At 38.6% G+C, this 21727-nt stretch overlaps 1 protein-coding gene across 6 annotated transcripts in view; it reads right to left on the minus strand.

The window, feature by feature from the left end:
- Positions 1 to 2915: 2915 nt before the first annotated feature.
- Positions 2916 to 21727, minus strand: part of elmod2 (ELMO/CED-12 domain containing 2) — a 28608-nt gene continuing 9796 nt past the window's right edge. For all 6 annotated transcript variants that reach the window (XM_060851378.1, XM_060851379.1, XM_060851377.1 and 3 more), the window contains exons 4-9: positions 20122 to 20219; positions 13059 to 13188; positions 12113 to 12246; positions 11148 to 11216; positions 7005 to 7138; positions 2916 to 4627 (exon numbers count right to left, since the gene is read on the minus strand). In XM_060851378.1, the coding sequence (XP_060707361.1) occupies positions 4476 to 4627; positions 7005 to 7138; positions 11148 to 11216; positions 12113 to 12246; positions 13059 to 13188; positions 20122 to 20219 (717 nt within the window). In that variant the 3' untranslated portion in view covers positions 2916 to 4475. The remainder of the gene's footprint in view (positions 4628 to 7004; positions 7139 to 11147; positions 11217 to 12112; positions 12247 to 13058; positions 13189 to 20121; positions 20220 to 21727) is intronic.

Consider the following 21727-nt stretch of genomic DNA (forward strand, 5'->3'; position numbering starts at 1 on the left):
CAAAATGCCTAACTATGTATATAATACTAAGCAGCTGTTCCAATATAGTAACATCCCATAAACACACACATGGCAAAGGCAAATTTAGTAAAGCAGATAATCTCATATGCAACTCTAGAGCAGGAAGAGAACCTTCGCTTTTAGCTGTAAGAGAGAGGGGGAAAAAAGCTTCCACATTCAGCTTCAAGACCTCAGAAACTGCAGAAAGCTATAACTAAAAATCCTGATTCTGAGAGTGAGAGACTCCACCCATTCAGACTGCTCCTACTGTTTCAACTTTTTACAAAAAACCCTGGGCTTCACAACCATGAGGTTTATTCTTTAACTTTGAGCAGACTGCTTGTCACCTATATCTCATTAAAGAAAAAGAACAAAATACACTTTTTAAAGCAATAGTACTGGTACACAAGGGCTTGGCTGATGACTATGTTACAGCAACCCCCTGACTAAGGACACAATTTGCCCATTTTTCTACCAGGGCGACAGTGCAGCAGATAATAGACTTCCTAAATAGGGAGGTTCCAATGCTGGGATTGGTCAGGGAAGGCCTTATAGACCAGAGAGATGTGCTGCATAATTCTAAAATGCTGTGCTCTGCACAACTGGAGCTGGCAAAAAGAGGAAATAATGGATGAAGAGCTGGAAGAGAGCAACAGTCTTCTGGTGAGGACGGTGAGGACATTGCGCTAGGTTCAAGGGTGGGGGTGTGGGGAGAGAATATCCCTTCTGCATGGCAGTGAAACATAGCATCAGAATCAAGCAACCAGTCAGGACTTAATTGGCTTGGATACAGTAAGGACTGCAGATGCTGGAAGCCAGAGTCAATAGATATGAAGCTGGAAAAACACAACAGGTCAGACAGCAGACGAGCAACTAAATCAACATTTTAGGCCGAAACCCTTCATTCAATAGATACGAGATGGATATAGTCATCATTCATTGATGTAAATTTGTTGGTGTTCTAAACCAGCCTGCTTGATCCTAGGAGCCAATTCCGTTGTTTGTATTTTTACTTTGCTTTCGCTGTTGTTGAGAAACGTTAACACTTTGAACCGTTTCAATGCTTCCAACACATGATGCTCCCAAACTGAATGCTTCATCGAGCAATAGGAAATAAATAGCAATCCCTTCCATAGGCTTCTAACATAACATGGCACTGCAGACAGGTAGCTGTACAGCTTGATTCTTGAAACTGCGGTTACATTAACCGTCAGACAGGTGATGAAGTAGCTAGCAGTTTGAACAAAGTATCTTCTGCGTAAACCAAGTGCTGTCAAACTTATTTTTATTTCCCTCCCTTTACATGTAGCATAAAGGCCTTTTCATGGCTGGCTGTGATTGCCCTGGTGCATAACTGGGATTTTAAACACAGCATCAGCAGAAATCCTGAAAAGTCCCAAAAGTGACACTGGTGCGTGCATTATAGCACAAGCATGCCACCATATAAGCACAGTGCATACATAATGAGGTGAAGAGTAAAATTGCATGAGATAACACGTGGAGAGAAATCATGTATGAAATGTTGCACAATTGACCTGGTCAAGTTTTGGTAAAATTCAACCCAATGTATCTGCAGGAGCAGTAATATCACCTGCAAATTCACCTGCACCTCCACACACATCATTTACTGCATCCGCTGCACCCGATGTGGCCTCTTCTACATTGGAAAGACAGGCTGCCTACTTGCGGAATGTTTCAGAGAACATCTCTGGGACACCCGCACCAACCAACCCAACCACCCCGTGGCTGAACACTTTAACTCTCCCTCCCACTCCCACTCCGCCAAGGACATGCAGGTCCTTGGCCTCCTCCATCGCCTGACAATGGCAACACGATATCTGGAGAAATGCGGAAGATGAGGTGCTCTAGGAACCCTCCAACCACAAGGGATGAATGCAGATTTCTCCAGCTTCCTCATTCCCCCTCCCCCCACCTTATCTCAGTCCCAACCCTCGGACTCAGCACTGCCTTCTTGACCTGCAATCTTCTTCCCAACCTCTCTGCCCCCACCCCCTCTCCGGCCTATCACCCTCACCTTAACCTCCTTCCACCTATCGCATTCCCAACACCCCTTCCCCAAGTCCCTCCTCCCTACCTTTTATCTTAGCCTGCTTGGCACACCTTCCTCATTCCTGAAGAAGGGCTTATGCCCGAAATGTTGATTCTCCTGCTCCTTGGATGCTGCCTGACCTGCTGCGCTTTTCCAGCAACACATTTTTCAGCTCTGATCTCCGGCATCTCCAGTCCTCAGTTTCTCCCAGTAATATCAGCTATATGCTAGACCACATTAATTCAGAAAATCAAAATAGACATTAACCATTCCTGTGCTGCCCCACTGAAAATTCACAAGAAATAGCAACTTGATCTGGCCACCTGAACTGCATTAGGTCAATAGCTCAGTGGCCATTCTCTAACAGACTCAGGTCTTCATGTGGTACAAATGTAGGAAGGAGATGTGGTGGCTGAAAGGTACAATGTTATAATGAAATCTGAAGAATTGATGATTTGATTAGATTAGATTCCCTACAGTGTAGAAACATGCCCTTCAGCCCAACAAGTCCACACCGACGCACCGAAGAGTAACCCAACTAAACCCATTTCCCTCTGATTAATGCACTTAACACTGTGGGATATTTAACATGGCCAATTCACCTGACCGGCACATCTCTGGACTGTGGGAGGAAACCCACGCAGACACAGGGAGAATGTGCAAACTCCACACAGGCAGTCACCAGAAGCTGGAATCAAACCTGGGACCCTGATGCTGTGAGGCAAACAGCAGACATGAATAGAGAGAAATTATGGGAATGTTCATGGATCTTCAAGCATGCTTTCCATGAAAAGCTGTTCACTTGAGTCAGTAACTGGTGCAAAATTGATTTTACATCTATGGTATTTAATGGTTTTAATGTAGCAACATTCCTCTGTGTAGACATACAATAGACTTAAAGATTAAATACTCAGTTGATCTTTCTTAAAAATACATACAAGAAGCATTTAATTGTTTCAGTTTTATACTATTTATTCAGCAAAAAGTTCATAAAATAAAGCTTCATCTCTCCCCCCACCCCCACCCATCTCACCCCCATTCTTAAATGGAAAGCCAACCAGTAGAAATCTATATAAACTTCAAACATTATAGCATACCTTTCTGGAAAAAAAGCATTTCACCAGTAAACTTCGCGACTTTCAGCTACAAATATTTTATCCAGAATAATCGGTAATAAATATAAAACTTTTCACTGTTGCTCATACAATAGAGGGATCATCAATAAAAAGCTGAAATGGTGCATGGAAAAACACTTGCGTTGCTATCCTGAGCGAGATGAGGCTCATTTTCCCTTGTGCCTCTTCAAATACTGTAGTGACCGTAACACTAAATTCTAGAATTTTTCAATAATCTGCCTTTAATCAATTTTTTTTTGGTAGAGTTAATTTTTCACTATGAAATATGACAGTGTGGCACATTACAATGCATGTGATAGTAATAGCTAGTTAATATTTAACAAAAGCACTCGAAGATTAAAAAGTGCGTAGCTCAAGAGATCCTCAGCTTAAATGTACCTGCAAGATTGTCAACAATTTGTCGTCATTAACAAGTTCCATGAAATTGACAGCCTATGGTGTTCTTTGGGGTAGATTATCTTGAGATTTACTACGAAAATAAAATTTAGAATTATTTTTATAACACAAGGCTTTTGTGAGTATACATTGTTAATTTAGAACTTTTTGGCATTTACTGTAGTCAGATTGAAACAGATTATCCCTGGAAAATTTAATAGAAATTAATCATCCATTAATGGTAAACACGTGGAATATCCTGGTGGTATAAAACAATAAGTGCCCATGAAACTCAGTAGGTCTGGCAGCATCTGTGAAAAGCAAAACAGTTATCATCGAGTCCAATGTGATCCTTTGAAATTCTGAACAGTCATACTGGTCTCGAAATATTCAGTTTGTTTCTTATTATGGTGGGGAGATTACAGTCTGGTAATCACTCAAAAGAACCCCATTTGCTATTTAACTTCAGTATGCTAAAAGCCAAAGTGCTGATTTGAATATTTGCCAATATGTTTATGAAACTACATGTCTTAGTAGGAGCAAGAACAAAGTGCAGTGAAAAACGTTAAAGGAAGAAACTCATTTCAAATGTTGTGGTCCAAATGGAAAATTTGAGTCAAATTTCACACACTTTGAATAGTTCCTTTCATAACAAAGCACCATTTCAATTACTGCTTTGTGGATGTCACAAAATAAGTTATCCAAATTTATGCCAAACACCGTGCAACCAGAAACAATTTGATGACACATTTATACTGAAAGTGGATTCATCCTGAATTTCAGTCACATAATGTTTTTAATCAGTTGCTATATACAAGTTAAAAATCTATTGAAAAATCACAGATCCACTGCATAAACTCATATCTTGCAATTAATTCCAAGTGCTACTTTATAGTCTTAATGTAAATTACTGTCTACTTTTTGAAGTTCAAGGTAAGCAATGCTTTCGGATCTTGTAAAAGCCGTTTCACCCTTTCATGAAATTGCTCTCTGTACTGATTGAATTCCATGATGCTGGATGGTCCCTCCTTGAACCAGAACTGATCAAACTCATACAATAGATAACCTAAAACAAAAAGAAAACTATTATTCAAGAAAACTGGCTGCATTGCATAATGCTTCTCTTCTACCCTGTACACCAATTTCAACCTAAAACACTATGCTCTCACTTACATTTCTAACCACTTGTCCATTATAATCTGCCCATAAACATGCATAAACTTGTTTTGCTTTGTAATCTGCATTCAGCATTTGAAAGAAGTAAAATAAGAGTTTAGGAGATATATGGACTTCAAAGAAAATGGAAATATTAATTATGGGCCGGGTGCTGGCAGTGGGACTAGATTGGGTTGGGCCATCTGGACGGCATGGACAGGTTGGACCGAAGGGTCTGTTTCCATGCTGTACATCTCCATGACTCTGTGACTCTATGTATCACTGCGGGAAAGGGAAGAAATTCGAGTTTAATCCAGCCACCTAGATTACTTCAACATTTTACATTTATATAGTACTTATGATGTAATAAAAAGTCCCAAGGCACAACATACTGACTTATAGTGTAAAATATCATGAGTAAACTGTTAAATTCCCACAGAGGTGGTATAATTTTTGGAATGTATACAAGTCAAGCCATATATCCTGTAATCGCTTTTCTAATAGCATCATCAAAATAGTTACAGCAACAATATTGGAATAAAACCCTGAAGAATTACGTTACACTTTTTACTACATTTAAAAAAAAGACAAACAAAACTGCCCATGAATTTGATTTAAGAATGCATTAACAACTACCAAATGATAATTATACAAATGCTGCAGATATTGCACAATAGATTTAAAAGATCCAGTAAATTGGCAGCCACACTCAAAACTGCTAAAATCACATAACTAAAATAGTAGAAAGAAAACCCTCATTTATGACAAAGCTAAAAAGTTAGGAAGTAATTTGCAATACAAACAACTTGCACTTTTTTTTGACTAGAAGACGCTAACTTCATCTGTAGTGAACAAATCGAGAATGGCATGTGGGCTGAAGGCCTGTAATTTTACAAAGGGACTACCCAAAGTCCTTCAACATAAAACAGTTAGATCTTTCATGGAAATGGTTTTCCTTCTTGAAAATATGCACATCACAGGAAGGACAAAACCTTTGTTTATTCCTAATTTACCGAGAAAGTGACAATGAAACACTTTCATGAAATGCTGCAGTGAATGTGGTGTAGATATATATAAGGCAATTTGTTTTCTCCTGCTGCAAATTGGTACAGTTGAATGGTTTGTTATGCCTTTTCAAATGATAGCTGCTGTGAATCTAGAGTCACATGTGACTGCTTAATAATGGGAGTTTGCCCTGTCTCAGACTTTCATGAACCAGATGGGTTTTTAATATGGTAATTTCTTGGTTAAATTAGTATTTTATTCTAGATTTTTTAAATATGAATTAAATTGCATGCAAATTTGCCTCACTGCTGTGGTGAGGTTTGAACTGATGTCTCCAAAGTATTGGCTGAACCTCTGGATTACAAGCGCAGAAACATTACCATACATTACCATCACCATCCCTCCAAGTTATTGCAATAATAGATTCTAAAAATGATAAGGCATACATTACATACAAACTATCCAAGTTTAGTCAAACAAATCTGCATTTTGACATCAAATAACTTCAGGTAAAATGTGAGCAACATTAGGCAAAGAAAGACACCTTCAATCACAGCTGGTAAAATAACCACGTAAAACGTTGCATTTCATAAGAAAATAAAAAAGAACAGAAACTATAGCTTTTTCAAAATATTTAGTCTCCCAAATGTGATTTAAAATCTGAATGAAAGACCTGATGAAAAATGTATGATGACAATTTAAGTCTATCACATTTGTTGTCATTGCAAGGAATTAAGTTTGTGATCTTCATGCAGTAAATTACCAAATTCAGCTATGCAATTTTATGAGAATGATCCAGATAAGGATTGGTGAATAAACTACTTTGCTAAGGGAAAAAGACTAAATTTAATCTCAGATGTACAAACAACATTGTGATTTGCACATTCTTGCCCTAAGAATTGGGAAATACAAATGTTCAGTTCTTCATCTGTTACTAAGGTTTGTCGGAAGGTATCAAAAGCATGATGCATTTGGCAAATGCATAGTAAATCTAAAAGCAATATGCTGCAGTCAGATATATGATATGGATAGAAATATATCTCTCAACAGTCAGTCATGTTATGTTACATTACTATACACTGTCAGATACATTACGTTTGCTTGAAATTACTATGTTAATAACAGATTTAAATTAACAGGGCATTATTTAATTTCAAATAGTTCACATCTATTTAGAGATGCACCATTGACATCTATGAAAATACTCACAGTAACGCTGCAAACAAAACATTCTTGAAAGAAATAAGCATTAAATGTGGTAGGAAACAATCGAAAGTACGTACAATAAAACTGATGGAAATGTTGCAACTGTGGAGCTCCAGGAACCAGGTTGTAAAAATGACTCTTCAGTAAGCCACTCTTCATCATACTGTAAGCCATTTCAGTAAGATTTATTCCAACTATAGCATAAGAATATCTGGAAGCACAACATTACATAGCTTTAGCTGTAAAATCAATTTAAATACCTGTACTTTTTTTTTTAAAAGGTTGCAAAGAAAAATATTCTTAAATGCTGGTATGATATCCAATTTAAAAAATCACTTTCTGCACAAAGTTAGAGTGAGAAAGGCTAACTATTAAAAGATCTTTTTGGTGTTCTGATGAAAAGTGATCAACCTGAACCATTTAACTCTGCTTCTCTATCCATAGGTGCTGCTATACTGCTGATCATTTCAGTATTTCCTGTTTTATTTCATATTGTAAAGGAGACTTTTTTAAATCTCAGTTTCATTAGTATACTTGCTATTGTTTGGAGACCTTGTATTAAATTTAAACATGTATGCTGAGTAGCTCTGTTTAAACACTGATTGATAGGAAAATAGGCCTTAAGTTATTTCATGTTCTAGCAAAACAAGTTGATTTGCTTTTGCAATCAATGGAATTAAACAAATTAAGTCAGAATGATGACAATTTTACTATACTAAGTTTCCAAGTTGAAGGAAATATTTACAAAAAAGTAAATTTCTTTCTTTAAAAGTTTGGTCCAAATCTTCTGATTTCTTCCAATCGCAATTGGGCACAATGTTATCCAGTTAGCTTTTCAGGATCCATTCCAATAGTAGTACAGTAAGGACAGTATAACGGTAGCTGAAAGAACTTTTGTCGAGGACTCTTCCATTGAGGTAGTATCGGCTGCAGTTAGAAACAGGAGAGGAGAGGTCAAACTGCTGGGAGTTTTTTTTTTAAAAACAGGCCTCCGCAGCGTTCCAGGGATGTGGAGGAGAGGATCGGCAAAACAATTCTGGGTAGGAGTGAAAGGAACAGGGTGATCATTATGGGGGACTTTAACTTCCCCAACATTTATAGCATTTCCATTCACTCTACTACGTCGGACGGATCAGTTTTTGTCCAACGTTTGGAGGGTTTCCTGACACAGTATGTCAAAGGGCTGACAAGAGGGGAGGCCACACAGGATCTGGTGCTTGGTAATGAACCAGGACAAAGTGTTTGATTTAGTGGTAGGTAAGCACTTTGGAGAAAGCGACCATAATTCGGTTACGTTTAGTTTAGCGATGGAAAGGGATCGGCACATGCGACACAGCGAGAGTTATCGATGGGGGAAGGGCAATTATAATACAATTAGGCAAGACTTAGGATGCATAAAATGGGGTAGCAAATGCAGGGGATGGGGACAATTGAAATGCAGAGTTGATTAAAGGAACAGATATTGCATAGCCTTGATAGGTATTTCCCTGTCAGGCAGGTAGTGATAAGGTAAGGGAACCGTGGCTTACTACAGAAATTGCATCTCTTGTTAAGTGGAAGGAGGAGACTTGTGTGACAATGAAACGAGATGGTTCAGATGAGGCGATGGAGAGTTACAGATCAGCTAAGAAGGATTTAAAAGGAGAGTTAAGAGGAGCAAAGAGAGGACATGAGCAGTCTTTTGCAGGTAGAATAAAGGAGAACCCTAAGACTTTCTACAGGTATGTGAGGAATAAAAGGATGACTAGAGTAGGCATACGGCCAGTCAAGACAGAAGTTGAAAGTTGAGTGTGGACCCTGTGGAGATCAGACAAGTGCTAAACAAATATTTCTCATTGGTTTTCACTCAGGGAAAGGAGAATATGGTAGAGGAGAAGAAGGAGTTACGAGATATTAGACTAGAAAGGATTCAGGTTAATAAGGAGGTGTCATCAATCCTAGGAGGAGTGAAAGTAGACAAATCCTCTGGGCCGGATGGGATTTATCAGAGGATCCTCTAGGAAGTTAGGGAGGAGATGTTGGAGCCTTTGGCTTTGATCTTTGAGCCATCATTGTCTACAGGTTTAATACCAGAGGACTGGAGGATTGCAAATGTTGTGCCCTTGTTCAAGAAGGACTGTAGAGATGACCCAGGTAATTATAGACCAGTGAGCCTTGCATCTGTTGTAGGAAAAGTTCTGGAAAGGACTATGAGAGATAAGATTTATAATCATCTCGCAAGCAATAATTTGATTGCAGACAGTCAACATGGTTTCATCAAGGACAGGTCATGTCTCTCAAACCTCCGAGTTTTTTTGAGAAGGTGACCAAGCATGTGGATGAGATTAGGACAGTTGACGTGGTGTACATGGACTTCAGTAAGGCCTTTGGTAAGGTTCCACATGGTAGGCTGTTGGAGAACATGCAGAGGCATGGGATTAAGGGTGATTTCGCAGTTTAGATTAGAAACCGGCTTTCTGTAAGGAGGCAGCAAGTGGTGGTTGATGGAAAATATTCAGCCTGGAGTCCGGTTACTCGTGGCGTGCCACAAGGATCTGTTTTGGGACCACTTCTGTTGTCATTTTTATAAATGACTTAGACACAGACATCGGTGAATGGGTTAGTAAGTTTGCAGATGACACTAAAGTTGGTGGAGTGGTGGACAGTGTGGAAGAATGTTGCAGGTTGCAGGGGGACTTGGATAAACTGCAGAATTGGGCTGAGAGGTGGCAAATAGAGTTCAATGCAGATAAATGAGAGGTGATTCACTTTGGGAAGAATAAAGGCAGAATACTGGGTCAATGGAAAGATTCTTGGTAGTGAGGATGTGCAGAGGGATCTTGGAGTCCATGTACATAAATCCCTGAAAGTTGCCACCCAGGTTGATTGTGCTGTTAAGAAAGCATATGATTGTTATGTTTTATTGGTACAAGGACTAAGTTCCAGAGCCATAATGTCATGCTGCAACTATACAAAATGGCAGTGCGGCCACATTTGGAGTATTGAGTACAGTTCTGGCCGCCCCATTACAGGAAGGATGTGGAAGCATTGGAAAAGGAGCAGAGGAGATTTACCAGGATGTTGCTTGGTCTGGAGGGAAGGTCTTTGAGGAAAGGTTGAGAGACTTGATCAGTTCTCATTGGAATGAAGGAGGCTAAGAAGGGATTTGATAGAGACATACAAGATGATCAGAGGATTAGATAGGGTAGAAGTGAAAGTGTTTTTCCTAGGATGATGACATCAGCTTGTCTGAGGGGGCATAGCTCCAAATTAAGGGGGAATAGATTTAAGACAGATGTCAGAGACAGGTTCTTTACTCAGAGTGATAAGGGTATGGAATGCCCTGCCTGCCAGCAACATTAATGAGATTTAACAATCCTTGGATTAGCACATGGATGACGATGGGATAGTGTAGGGGGATGGGCTTGGATTAGTTCAAAGGTTGGTGCAACATTGAGGGCCGACAGACCTGGTTCTGCGCTGTATTGTTCTATGTAAACCATAGAAGTGGCCTTGGCATAAATTGACACAGAAATCATGTCCCTTTTAATGGCAATAACGGGCGTATTGCACAGTGGCTTTAAAACTGTGGAATTACAAGAGAAAGGTAACGGTGAGTGGGGGGGCTAGTGGGCCCAGTGGTACCAGTGGGGTTAGATGCAGGATGTTTAGTAAGTAGCCAACAGAGTAGATGAGTCACATATAGCAACTTATCTGGCATTCGATGCGGAGGGTCGGCTTTCAGTAAGTCAGGTGTTTATTGGGGGGGGGGGGGGAGCTGATCTGGTTTGAGAAGGATTAAGGAAAGTGATCAAGGGGAAAACTGGATGGCAAGTCAGGGGTTCATTTTCATAGCTAATCAAGAGGAGGAACAGGTTTTAATTCCTTTATTTTTTCCTGGCTAACCATCAAGTTGGAACCCTCCAAAGTTTCTGAGGAGCCCAGATGCTCAGAGATTACACTGACAATTACATAGATCTTTAGATCTGGGTCATTATGTCCATCCTGGCTTTCACTTGAGAACATACCAAAAACATTTCAAAATCATACTCATTTTAAAAATTAGAGTATTTAGTGCACTTTATTTTAAAAAGTGCCGTTCACTTAAAATGTTTACAAGTAATCAGTGCTGTGAGCTTCCATTTTAGATTCTTAGATTGATTTTCCTTATTAATATGAAAATGAGAATTTAAACAGCTCTCAAAAAGATGCTATTGTGCAAACAACATACTTTCACTTACCCTATTTTGGGATGATTTGAACGTGAAAGAGTCTGGCGAGCTACTTTGGTGTAATGTTCCCCAAAGAACCTAAACATTTAATGACAAGTTAAAAATCAGACCTGCCATTAAGAATCAAAATTTGAGTTTCATTTTTCTTCCTATTAAACAACACCTTGCACATCAGAAGAGGTAGCACAAGGGTAAATCCCACTTTAAACAGTTTTGACATCAGAACAAATCACATAAAATTTGCCTTTCCCACATTTATCAAAGGCAATGAATGTACCAGATACTTTAAAAATAGACATGGAGGAGAATAAATAACTCTTCAAATTAAAAATTCTACTACTCCTTGCATCTCAGAAAGAAAGCATCCACCTTTCCAACAACAGATAGTTCCATAAACTGAGTTTCAGTTGAAGTACTTTTACAACAACAAAAAAATGTATTTAATGGCAAAAGATGAATAAGTGTACCCTAAATGTATTTATGAATTCACCCCAAGAACTATACACAATAATGATTTAGAATCACTAATTTAACAATGTCTGTGTCTTCTTGCGGTGCGGGTCTTACACCTTCTAAAATTCCAGGATTAAAACAGGTGGTCAGTGGGATTGTAGGACCAACGGGAAAGGCAGTAACATGCCCACATTTTAGCCACACCCACAGTCTCAGTTCATGTTGCATACAAAAGGTTAGCACTGGGACAATGACTGTTTAATTACTAAAGGAAAAACTGAATAGTTTTAAATAGAATCTATTCCAAGACATAACTTAAAAAATATTAAATGATCAGGTGCCTGCCGAAGTGGACAAACTGACATCATTCTTCTTGTACATAAAGTTGCAAGGCCTACTTTGCAAGCCAATCATTTCAACACATAGAACACAGATCACAGCATAGCATGTTAAGATGGAAGGGGCTATTTGATAAGTGTTTTTTTTTTAAAATGCTGATCAGATCCTATACAAAGACTTACACAAGGTTGTGTAACCCCAGCATTCCCATGCCTCTGAAGTCAGTTTTAGGATCTTCACCTTGGAACCCAATGTCACCCCATTGCTTGGTAATTCTCGACTTCAAGTGTACATGGGGCATCATCAACTGCCACAGCTAAACATTTCGAAAGAAATAAGAAAATAGCAAATGAGACAATACACTAAACAATGAAACTACAACTGGCACACTCCTTTGTACAAACTGTAATTTTTTTTTAAATGGAGGGATCTAAATAGATTAGCTTCTGTTTTACAGTTGACTAGTTATGGATGACAACAGAACAGTTCCAGGGTAACATTTATTCAACCATACCAGGCACAGCAAAAGTTTTGTTCAACTTGTTAACATTTTTAAAAAACAAATTGTTGCTTTTCATCCAAAAGGAAGTCAAGTTACTTCATGCTCACTGGTGCAAGGGAAAGAAAATTTGTGAAAATACAAATGACAGTAACTATTAAGAACATAATCCCGAAGTAAACGAGCCATGCTTCAGTTAAATTTGCTTCAAATAATGTGCTTCATATTAGTAACTATTAACTTAAAAAACGTTTTGAAAAATGTTTCCACTCTTCACTTTGCACCCATTGCAATAATTTCAATATACATAATATAGTCTTTATGCACAAATAAGCAAAATGTAACAACGTTTGTATCAGCAACACAGGACAGAAGGAGGCAATTCACAATGACAGACCACCACTTCAAAGATTCCTGGGTTAGCCTCAGCTGTGCTTAACCTTGAATTTGTGGTGAGACTAGAGGGGTAATGACGACAAACTGTGGAAGTTCGCCATTGAGGATCCTCTAAAAAGAACAATATCACTTATATTATCCTTTACCTTCCCAAAAGGAATCTTTAAGTATTGCAGTCAAACAAGGCAAAGTTGCCTGAGTAAATAGTGAGATTGAAAATTCAATAAACATACCTTCAATAGCATATCTTCATGTTGCTTGTTTGAAGATTCAAACGGTTGCTTCCGTAGGTACTCGACATCAGCAAAGAGTTTTTTAAAGCCAGAGATTTGAAGCAAGCAAATCTGTAAATTTATCTTGAAGCTAAAGAAAACATCCAAAAAGGAATATTAGCCTGTCATGAAAATTAAATTGACTCGACTCAACTATTAGCAAGAGCAATCAAAAAGCTTTATTAATTTTTTTTAACCTCTGCATTGCAGAGGGACCACATGCACTTGACAAAAATGCCTTGTGCAAGGGCCCTGAGCATAATTCAGATATTTGTCTTATACTGTTTCTTATCATGCTCTCAAGGACAAGGACTGTGAAGATTTGAGTTGATATTCTTTTCGTTCCCTTATCGTGGTCATACTGTTCTTATATTCTTCTCTTCTTGAATGTTTACAAAGTTCCGCAGAGACAAGCTGTCCCTCGCCTGCAGGCTTCAGCAAAGTTGCAAAGTGTCAGAAAGTTTTAAATTTAGTCAAGCATTGTCTTACAGATTTCAGAGTAAATGGATTTCAGAATACATGTTAATTTTGTTAATTTTCCATTACATAGCCTTTAAATGGTTTTTAAACACAAGAGCTTGTGTTTCAACGCCCCAACTAATTTCACAAAGGAATTGAAAGAGTAACAAATCATTTAAATCAGTTGCACTAGTATTTTTGACAGCAAGCTTGAATTTGAGGAGTTTTTGAAGTCAAATTCACTTTTCATCTGACCCAAATTGCAATGTCAGGAAATGTCACAAGTGGAAGTTAACAATGAAAAGACTAAAGATGCACTGTGTCATTACTACCGTTACGCAATAAGCCAAAATAGCTGGCAATAGCAAAATCAATTCATCTAACAAATCTGACTGTTCACTTTTTCGGAATTCTAAGAAGTTAAGCTTGGTTCAGTAAGTTGTAACTTGGCTTTTAAACAGCGATCTGAGTAGTAACTATGGGTGAACAGCCTGGCAATGAAAAATATGTGGAATGTTGCTATAAATTGAGATTGTTTCTAACTCCTCAACTCAGAATACTTTCCTGATTTATCATCAGATCTTCCTAAAGTGAATGTTTTAAAACCAACTTTTTAAATTAAGGTTATTTTATATCTCAGCTTCTATTTTCATATTTCATGAATTCACCAAATTTTACTTCTCAGAGTAAATCTTTAAAAAGTGATTTGAATTTAGCTCTAATTTCCAGCTTGGTTGTCTCCAAGAATCCTTCAGATTGACTGGTTGCTTGCAGTTTGATGACATCACTGTAGCTTCAATGCTGGCAATTATTAATAAATGTGACAAACAATTGTATGTTAAGAGGGATAACATTCTCACTACAGAAATTGTTGGATCTCAAAAGAGATTCCGCAAAGGAAATGGCAAATATCCATATATAGTCCTCTACTATTCAAGTAAATCTGGGCTCTACAGTGCCAAGGAGAATACATTGTTCCTGAGATGTAATACCAGATCTGAACTCAATACTACCGATGGAATCGAACCAAAACTTGGCATAATTATAATAGCTTCTATCCAATTGGATTCAACTTTCTCAAGATAAAAAATTAACACTATTTTCTTTTCCATCATATTTTGGGCTTGCCCAGCAGTTTATTGATTTACGCACAGGGACTTCAAGAAATATTTATTCTTTCAATTTATAGCTTCTTACCATTTAGAATACTCTGCTCCAAATTTCTTAGGTTCAAACTGGATGACTTCATGTTTCCATATACTAACTTCCACATCTAATGTTTTGTCCAATCACAAGCTATCAATGTCACATTGCAACTTTCTGCTCTCATCTATACTACTTGCCATGACAATCAACTCAGTGCCAGAACACTTGCATAACTTCAGGATAGTGAGGGCAGCATTTGGAATGCTTGCATTTATCTGTCAGTGTATTGAGTGTAGGGCTTGGGAGGTCATGCTGCAGTTGTACAGTTCATTGGTTAGGCTACTTTTTGAATACATTGTGCAATTCTGGTCTCCCTTCTATTGGAAGGATGTTATTGAAAGGGCTCAGAAAAGATTTACAAGGACATTGCCAGGAGGGTTTGAACTACAGGAAGAGGCTCAATAGGCGAGGGCTATTTTTCCAGGAGCATCAGAGGTTGAGGGGTGTTTATAAAATCATGAGGGGTATGGATGAGGAGAGGCCCAGGGTAAAGGACTCCAAATCTAGAGAGCATAAGTTTAAGGTGGTGGGAGAAAGCTTTAAAAGGGGCCTAAGGGGCAACCTTTTCACACAGAGGGTGGTACCTGTATGGAATGAGCTGTCAGATGAAGTGGAGAAGCTGGTATAATGTCAACATTTAAAATAAATCTGGATGGATATATGAATTGAAATGGTTTAGAGGGATATGGACCAAATGCTGGTAAATGGGACTAGATTAATTTAGGGTATCTGCTCAACATGGACGAGTTGGTCAGAAGGGTCTGCTGCACAACTATGACTTTACTTGGACTACTGCGGCAGATTGTGGAATTTAAATTTAAAAATCTGGAAGTAAAAGTCTAATGATTTTTTTTTAATAACAATCATCTAGTTCACTTATGGCTTTAGGGAAGAAAATCTACTTATCTAGAGTCATATAGCATGGAAACAAAGTCAAACAGATTTCCTCAACTGAACGAGTCCCATTTGCCTTTATTTGGCCCAGATCTCTCCGAACCTTTTCTATACTGAGTGGATGGTCCATTTTGGCCTCAGAGATCCCCACTGTCAAGGGTGTCAGTCTTCAACTAATTTGATTCACTCTGATATCAGGAAATGGTTGAAGACGGTGAATGCTGCAAGGGTTTTGGGCCCTGACAACATTCGAAAATAGTATTGAAAACTCGTGCTCCAGAACTTGCTCCAACCCTAGACAAACCATTCTAGTACAGTTTCAGTACCGCCATCTCGCTGTCAATATGAAAAATAGTCTAGATATGTTCTACACAAAAGGAAAGGCAAATTAAACCCTACAGCACCTGTATATTTTCAATCATCAGTCAGCTGATGGAAGGGATCATAACAGCGCTATGAAACAGCAGTTACACACCCATACCTGTTCATTAATGCTCCGTTTGCATTTTGCAAGGGCTACTTAATTCTTACCACATAATATCCTTGGTTCAAGCATGCACAATAGAGCTAAACTCCACAGGGAATGTGAGAATGACTGCCCTTAACACCAGGGCCACATATGATCAAGCATGGCATCAAGAAGTCCCAGATACTTGAGTCAATGAGAATTGGGGAAAACTCTGCTGGTTGGAATCATACCTAGCACAAAAGATGACTGTGGCCATTGTAAGTCAGTCATTTCCAGGGTGACTCTGCAGGTAACAGGGTAATGCCCTCAATCAGGACACCTTCACCTATTTCATCAATTGCCTTTCCTTAAGTTAGAAGTGGGGATGCTCGCTGGTACCTGCACGTTAGTATCATTCAGGACTCCTCATATACTGAAACACTACATGTCCAAAGGCAGCAATACCTGAACAATATGCAAGTTTAGGCTGACAAATGGCAAGTACCAAGCAATGACCATCGCCAAGAAAGAATCAAACCATCATCCTTTGACATTCAATGGCATCAACATTTCTGAATTTCCAAGTACCAATATCCTGAAGGTTACCATTAACTAGAAACTAACTGAACAGTCTTTCAAATACTGTGACCTGAAGAGCAGATCAGAGGCTAGGAATCCTGCAAATAACTCACCACCTGATTTCCCCAAAGGCTGTCCATGACCAGTTAGGCACAAATCAGGATAAAGAGAAGTTCTATCAACATTAAAGAAGCTTGACATCATTCAGAACAAAACAAAAATTACTGGTTACGTTCAGCAGGTCTGGCAGCATTAGTGGAGAGAAATCAGTGTTAATATTTTGGGTCCAGTGATTCTTCTTCAGAACGGATGGTAGCTAGGAAAGGATGGTTTTAATACAGGGGGGTTGGAGAGCAAACAATAGAAGGGATAGAGACCAAAGAAAGGAAAACATCTGGACAGACAAAGGAATGGTTAAAGGTCAGTCTGGGGAATGAATAGCTACTAATGAGGCTATGAGTGGCTGACAATGCGTAGGGTCTGATAGCATCCCATGTGATGACAAGACGTGGTGGTATGTGGGGGTGAAGGAAAGCTTGGGGGAAAGTTTAACTTTGAATGTTAACTGATTTCTTTCCATAAATGTTGCTAGACCTGCTGAGATTCTCCAGTAATTTCTGTTTTTGTTTCATACTGACATCTGCAGTTCTTCTGTTTTTTTTGTCTATCATTCAGAACAAAGCACCTTATCCACAAACATTCACTCCAACATTGATGCACAGCAGCAGCAGTATGCACCATCTGCAGTATTCATTGCAGAAAGGCTTCTCTGACAAACCCATGGTCATTAACACCCAGCAGGACAAGGGCAACAGATTAACCTTCAAAGTTCCCTCCAAATCAATCACCATACAGACCTGGAAATACATTACCATATATACACTGTCATGGTGCCAACGTTCTGGAGATCTCTCCCTAACAGGACTATGGGCATTGTCACAAAACTGGCTTCTTTTTTCTAAAAGCTGTAACTTATCTCAAGGATACTACGTCCTTGGTTTGTTTCGGAGGAGTAATAAACAGTTCTTGGTGCCAATTAGTCTGGTATGGCACAGAGATTAAAGGGTATTGAGAGGCTTTTTTGTTTATATGTAAGCAGATCAGACTTCAGGCCAAAGTGGTCATGTTTTAGATGTGAGTTGGATAATGAAAGGGGAATGGTCAGCTCTCCAGCTGAGCAGGTCAGTTCAGTCCAGAACTAGTTGGGAGTTCAACAATGAGCTGTGTGGAAACAAACTCTCTCTCTCTCCCTTCTACCTTCAACTTATAAGCATCTGTTCCATTCGTTTATACTGGTTTCTAAGGGGGTTTGCTTATTGGGACTGTTGCGTGCATTCGGAACAGTATAATTAAGTCTAGTTTGGATAGATGAAGTTCTGTAGGCGTTCTTTATCCTGTTCTTTGTATTTCATTGTGTAACTTTGTGCATAAAGTTTTGTCTGTTTTTAACCTAGTAGCCAATGTCGCTAACTTACTCTGGGTAATTTTCACTGTAAATTTACCGAAACAAATTGCAATGTTATGGCCTCGACTGCCTGCTTAAGAATCTTTTGAGTAGTCTAGCCTAGTCCATTACAGCATACCTAACCAAAATGGATCACAATGGTTCAAGTAGACAGGCTCATCACCACTTTCTCAATTAGAGATGGGCAATAAATCCTGGCCAAGCAAGCAAAGCACACATGCACAATGCATAAAAATAGCTTGCCAATATGAATACAAACCTACTCGTCTCATCCTCTGCACATTACTTTATCAATGATGCCTTACTCATGTCAAATGGTTGACTATTACAACATGCATTCTTAATTCTGTTAACAGTTTGTTATAAAAATTTTCCAAATGAATTCTGAAAATTCACACAAATAATATCCATAGATTTTCCCTCATTTGCCATGTTTTCTTCTCAAAGAAATAAAGTGCAACTAATTTTGTTGGTCAGGACTCTCCCTTTGAGCCCACATTGTACTAATCAAATAGAGCCACACTTGCCTAATTGCTAGGTCACTGTCCCTAATTACTGGTTCTCATTACTTTCCCACAACACGTTAAACTAATAGGTTGAGTTTCCTCGTGACTCATCCCACAACTGTACTGCTATGTAGAGAAATTGTGAATCTCTTGCAAAAACTAGATAGGTCAAAAACTCAGCATAGTTAACATATACTCCAAGGAGCCACATACTTTGACTCTTTCTCCTCCCCATCAAATACCACAGGCAGGGATGATGCCCAAGAGCTGGCGCTCTTTGGTGTCCAACCGCCTGTTAATGAATACTGTTCCCAGATGGCACAGTAACCATCATGTTCAGCGCATTATTTAAAATCAAGAGTAAATTAAAAGTTTGGTTGAATATACTGGAGCTCATTAACTGCAACAAAGTTTGTTATTGCATTAACCTTAACTTCATACTTAAATAAGGTGGCTTGGACAAGCACTGATATTAAAATATCTGAAGTTGAAATGGGAATGAAACTCTTCAGAAAACAACCCAATTCAGGTTTCACAAACTTTAAGAGAATCAGGTCCATTGTTATTTCTGACTTACATATGCCAGGGTTCATTCAGAATAAGGTTTACTTCAGAAGTGGAAACACCTGAAGTATTAATGTTTATTTTATTCTAATTCTGACTGTGTTAAAATAGTAAAATTTTAGGTCTGAGGAAATGGCAGGTGCACTACAATTGGTCTTGGTGCCTGTATTAGAGAGAGAAGATTGGATAAATTTTCATTGCTATCCAGTAATATGTGCAGCATTAGGATGTCAGATAAGCAGTTTTGTAACGTTCTCACGGCCAAATTATTTACTTTCAGTCACCACCTAGGTTCACATAATGAACAGCCACTTGGGTAATGTGTGGACAATAATCAGCATCCAAGCAATCGTACCTCAAATAATCAACTTTACAAGAGGTATTGGTAAATAGATAAATGAATGCAATAAAGCTGAGTAAATGCACATGCAGCCTATTCCTAAACTATATGCTCCATCCTTGCTTTGAGAAGTTACTCATCTTTAGTGAGGGCATTACAATGCAGCAATTAAGAAGAGCTAAAAGAGAAACAAAATCCCCACTCCTCAGTCTTAGCCGGTGACTACTGCTGAAAAATATGCATGTGGGTATTGTTTGGACTCACATATAAAGAAGTTGTTGGAAATGTCATTAGGTGAGGGAGTGTCTGTGAGGACAGAAACAGAGTTAATGTTTTGCTCAAAAGGTCACTATCCCGAAACATTAACGTGCTCTCTCCACAAATGCTGCCTGACTTAGAGTATTTCTAACGTATAAACTTCTGTTTATATTTCAGATTTCCAGCATCTGCCTAGCAACTTCTGAGCCTTTACATGTACAAAGATCCAACAGAACAGTAAAGAGTTTAAAAGTAGTAAAACAAAACAACGACCACAATATTTCAAGAATATAACACATACTTACTCTGGATCTTTCTGAATGGAAATCTTTTTTATTTCCATAATGTCCTGAATGCTGTTCTCCACATTTTCCACACTACCATCCACTGATGTCTTCAAAACCTAAACAAGAAACAATTAATGGAAACAAAATATTAGTTAGGACTAAATTATTAGAGTAAACATTGTTAATGTCTTTGGGAAATAAGCATTCAGAATTTAAATGTCAATGTTGGTGCAAATTAAAATGTGCTACTACACCTGTTCCTCTATTCAGTTACTCATTTCTGAGAAAACAACAATTATTTAACTCAGTAGAAAGATATTCCCATGGACGGCAAAAGCACCAGTGTAAACTGCAAAGTAAAATTTACTCAAATATGTTGCGCCCTGCTTCATCTTACCTTTGATTATAGTGGCCTATTGATAGGACGAGTCATAGAGATGTACAGCATGGAAACAGACCCTTCGGTCCAACCCGTCCATGCTGATCAGATATCCCAACCCAATCTAGTCCCACTGGCCCATATCCCTCCAATCCCTTCCTATTCATATACCCATCCAAATGCCTCTTAAATGTTGCAATTGTACCAGCCTTCACCACTTCCTCTGGCAGCTCATTCCAATTGTACCATCCTCTGACTGAAAAAGTTGCCCCTTAGGTCTCTTTTATATCTTTCCCCTCTCACCCTAAACCTATGTCCTCTAGTTCTGGACTCCCCAACCCCAGGGAAAAGACTTTGTCTATTTATCCTATCCATGCCCCTCAATTTTGTAAACCTCTGCAAGGTCACCCCTCAGCCTCTGACGCACCAGGGAAAACCGCCCCAGCCTGTTCAGCCTCTCCCTGTAGCTCAGATCCTCCAACCCTGGCAACATCCTTGAAAGGGTTCAGAAAAGATTTACAAGTTTCACAACATCTTTCCGATAGGAAGGAGACCAGAATTGCACGCAATATTCCAACAGTGGCCTAACCAATTTCCTGTACAGCAGCGACATGATATCCCAATACCTGTACTCAATACTCTGACCAATAAAGGAAAGCATACCAAATGCCTTCTTCACTATCCTATCTACCTGCAACTCCACTTTCAAGGAGCTATTAACCTGCACTTTACCAAAATGTTACTAAGGAATTATGATTACAGTGTTGAGAAAACATAACTTTTCTTTCCTGAAATACTGTTATCTATTGCATAACTTATTGAACATTACTGATGTAATCCTAAACGATGGTAATACTGGATAAGTTAGATCATAGAGGAAAACATGACTTGACAGTGCAAGTTTTAATTTTACAGTTTTGTAGCAGTGGCAGTCAGTCATTGAACATACTGATCCAGTAAAGAACTTAAGTAAATTGTGCGAAGTAAAATATAGCAAGCAAATAAGCTGATGACCATTCTGGAAGATCTTAACATAAACAGCAAAAAGATTCAACCCTTTTCCCAGCAATATCCTTGACAGACACACTTGCTGTGAAATCTCTCAGTTAACTCAGTTATGATTTCTTAACTAAATTGCAAGCATTTCCTTTTGGTGACTTTCTACACATTTATCAGATGTGATTATCTCCATATAGTCTCTTCTGAAGATACAAGATAGTGGCTATTTCACTGTCTTTTCCAAAC

This window comes from Hemiscyllium ocellatum, chromosome 36, assembly GCF_020745735.1.
Source record: "Hemiscyllium ocellatum isolate sHemOce1 chromosome 36, sHemOce1.pat.X.cur, whole genome shotgun sequence".
NCBI lineage: Eukaryota > Metazoa > Chordata > Chondrichthyes > Orectolobiformes > Hemiscylliidae > Hemiscyllium > Hemiscyllium ocellatum.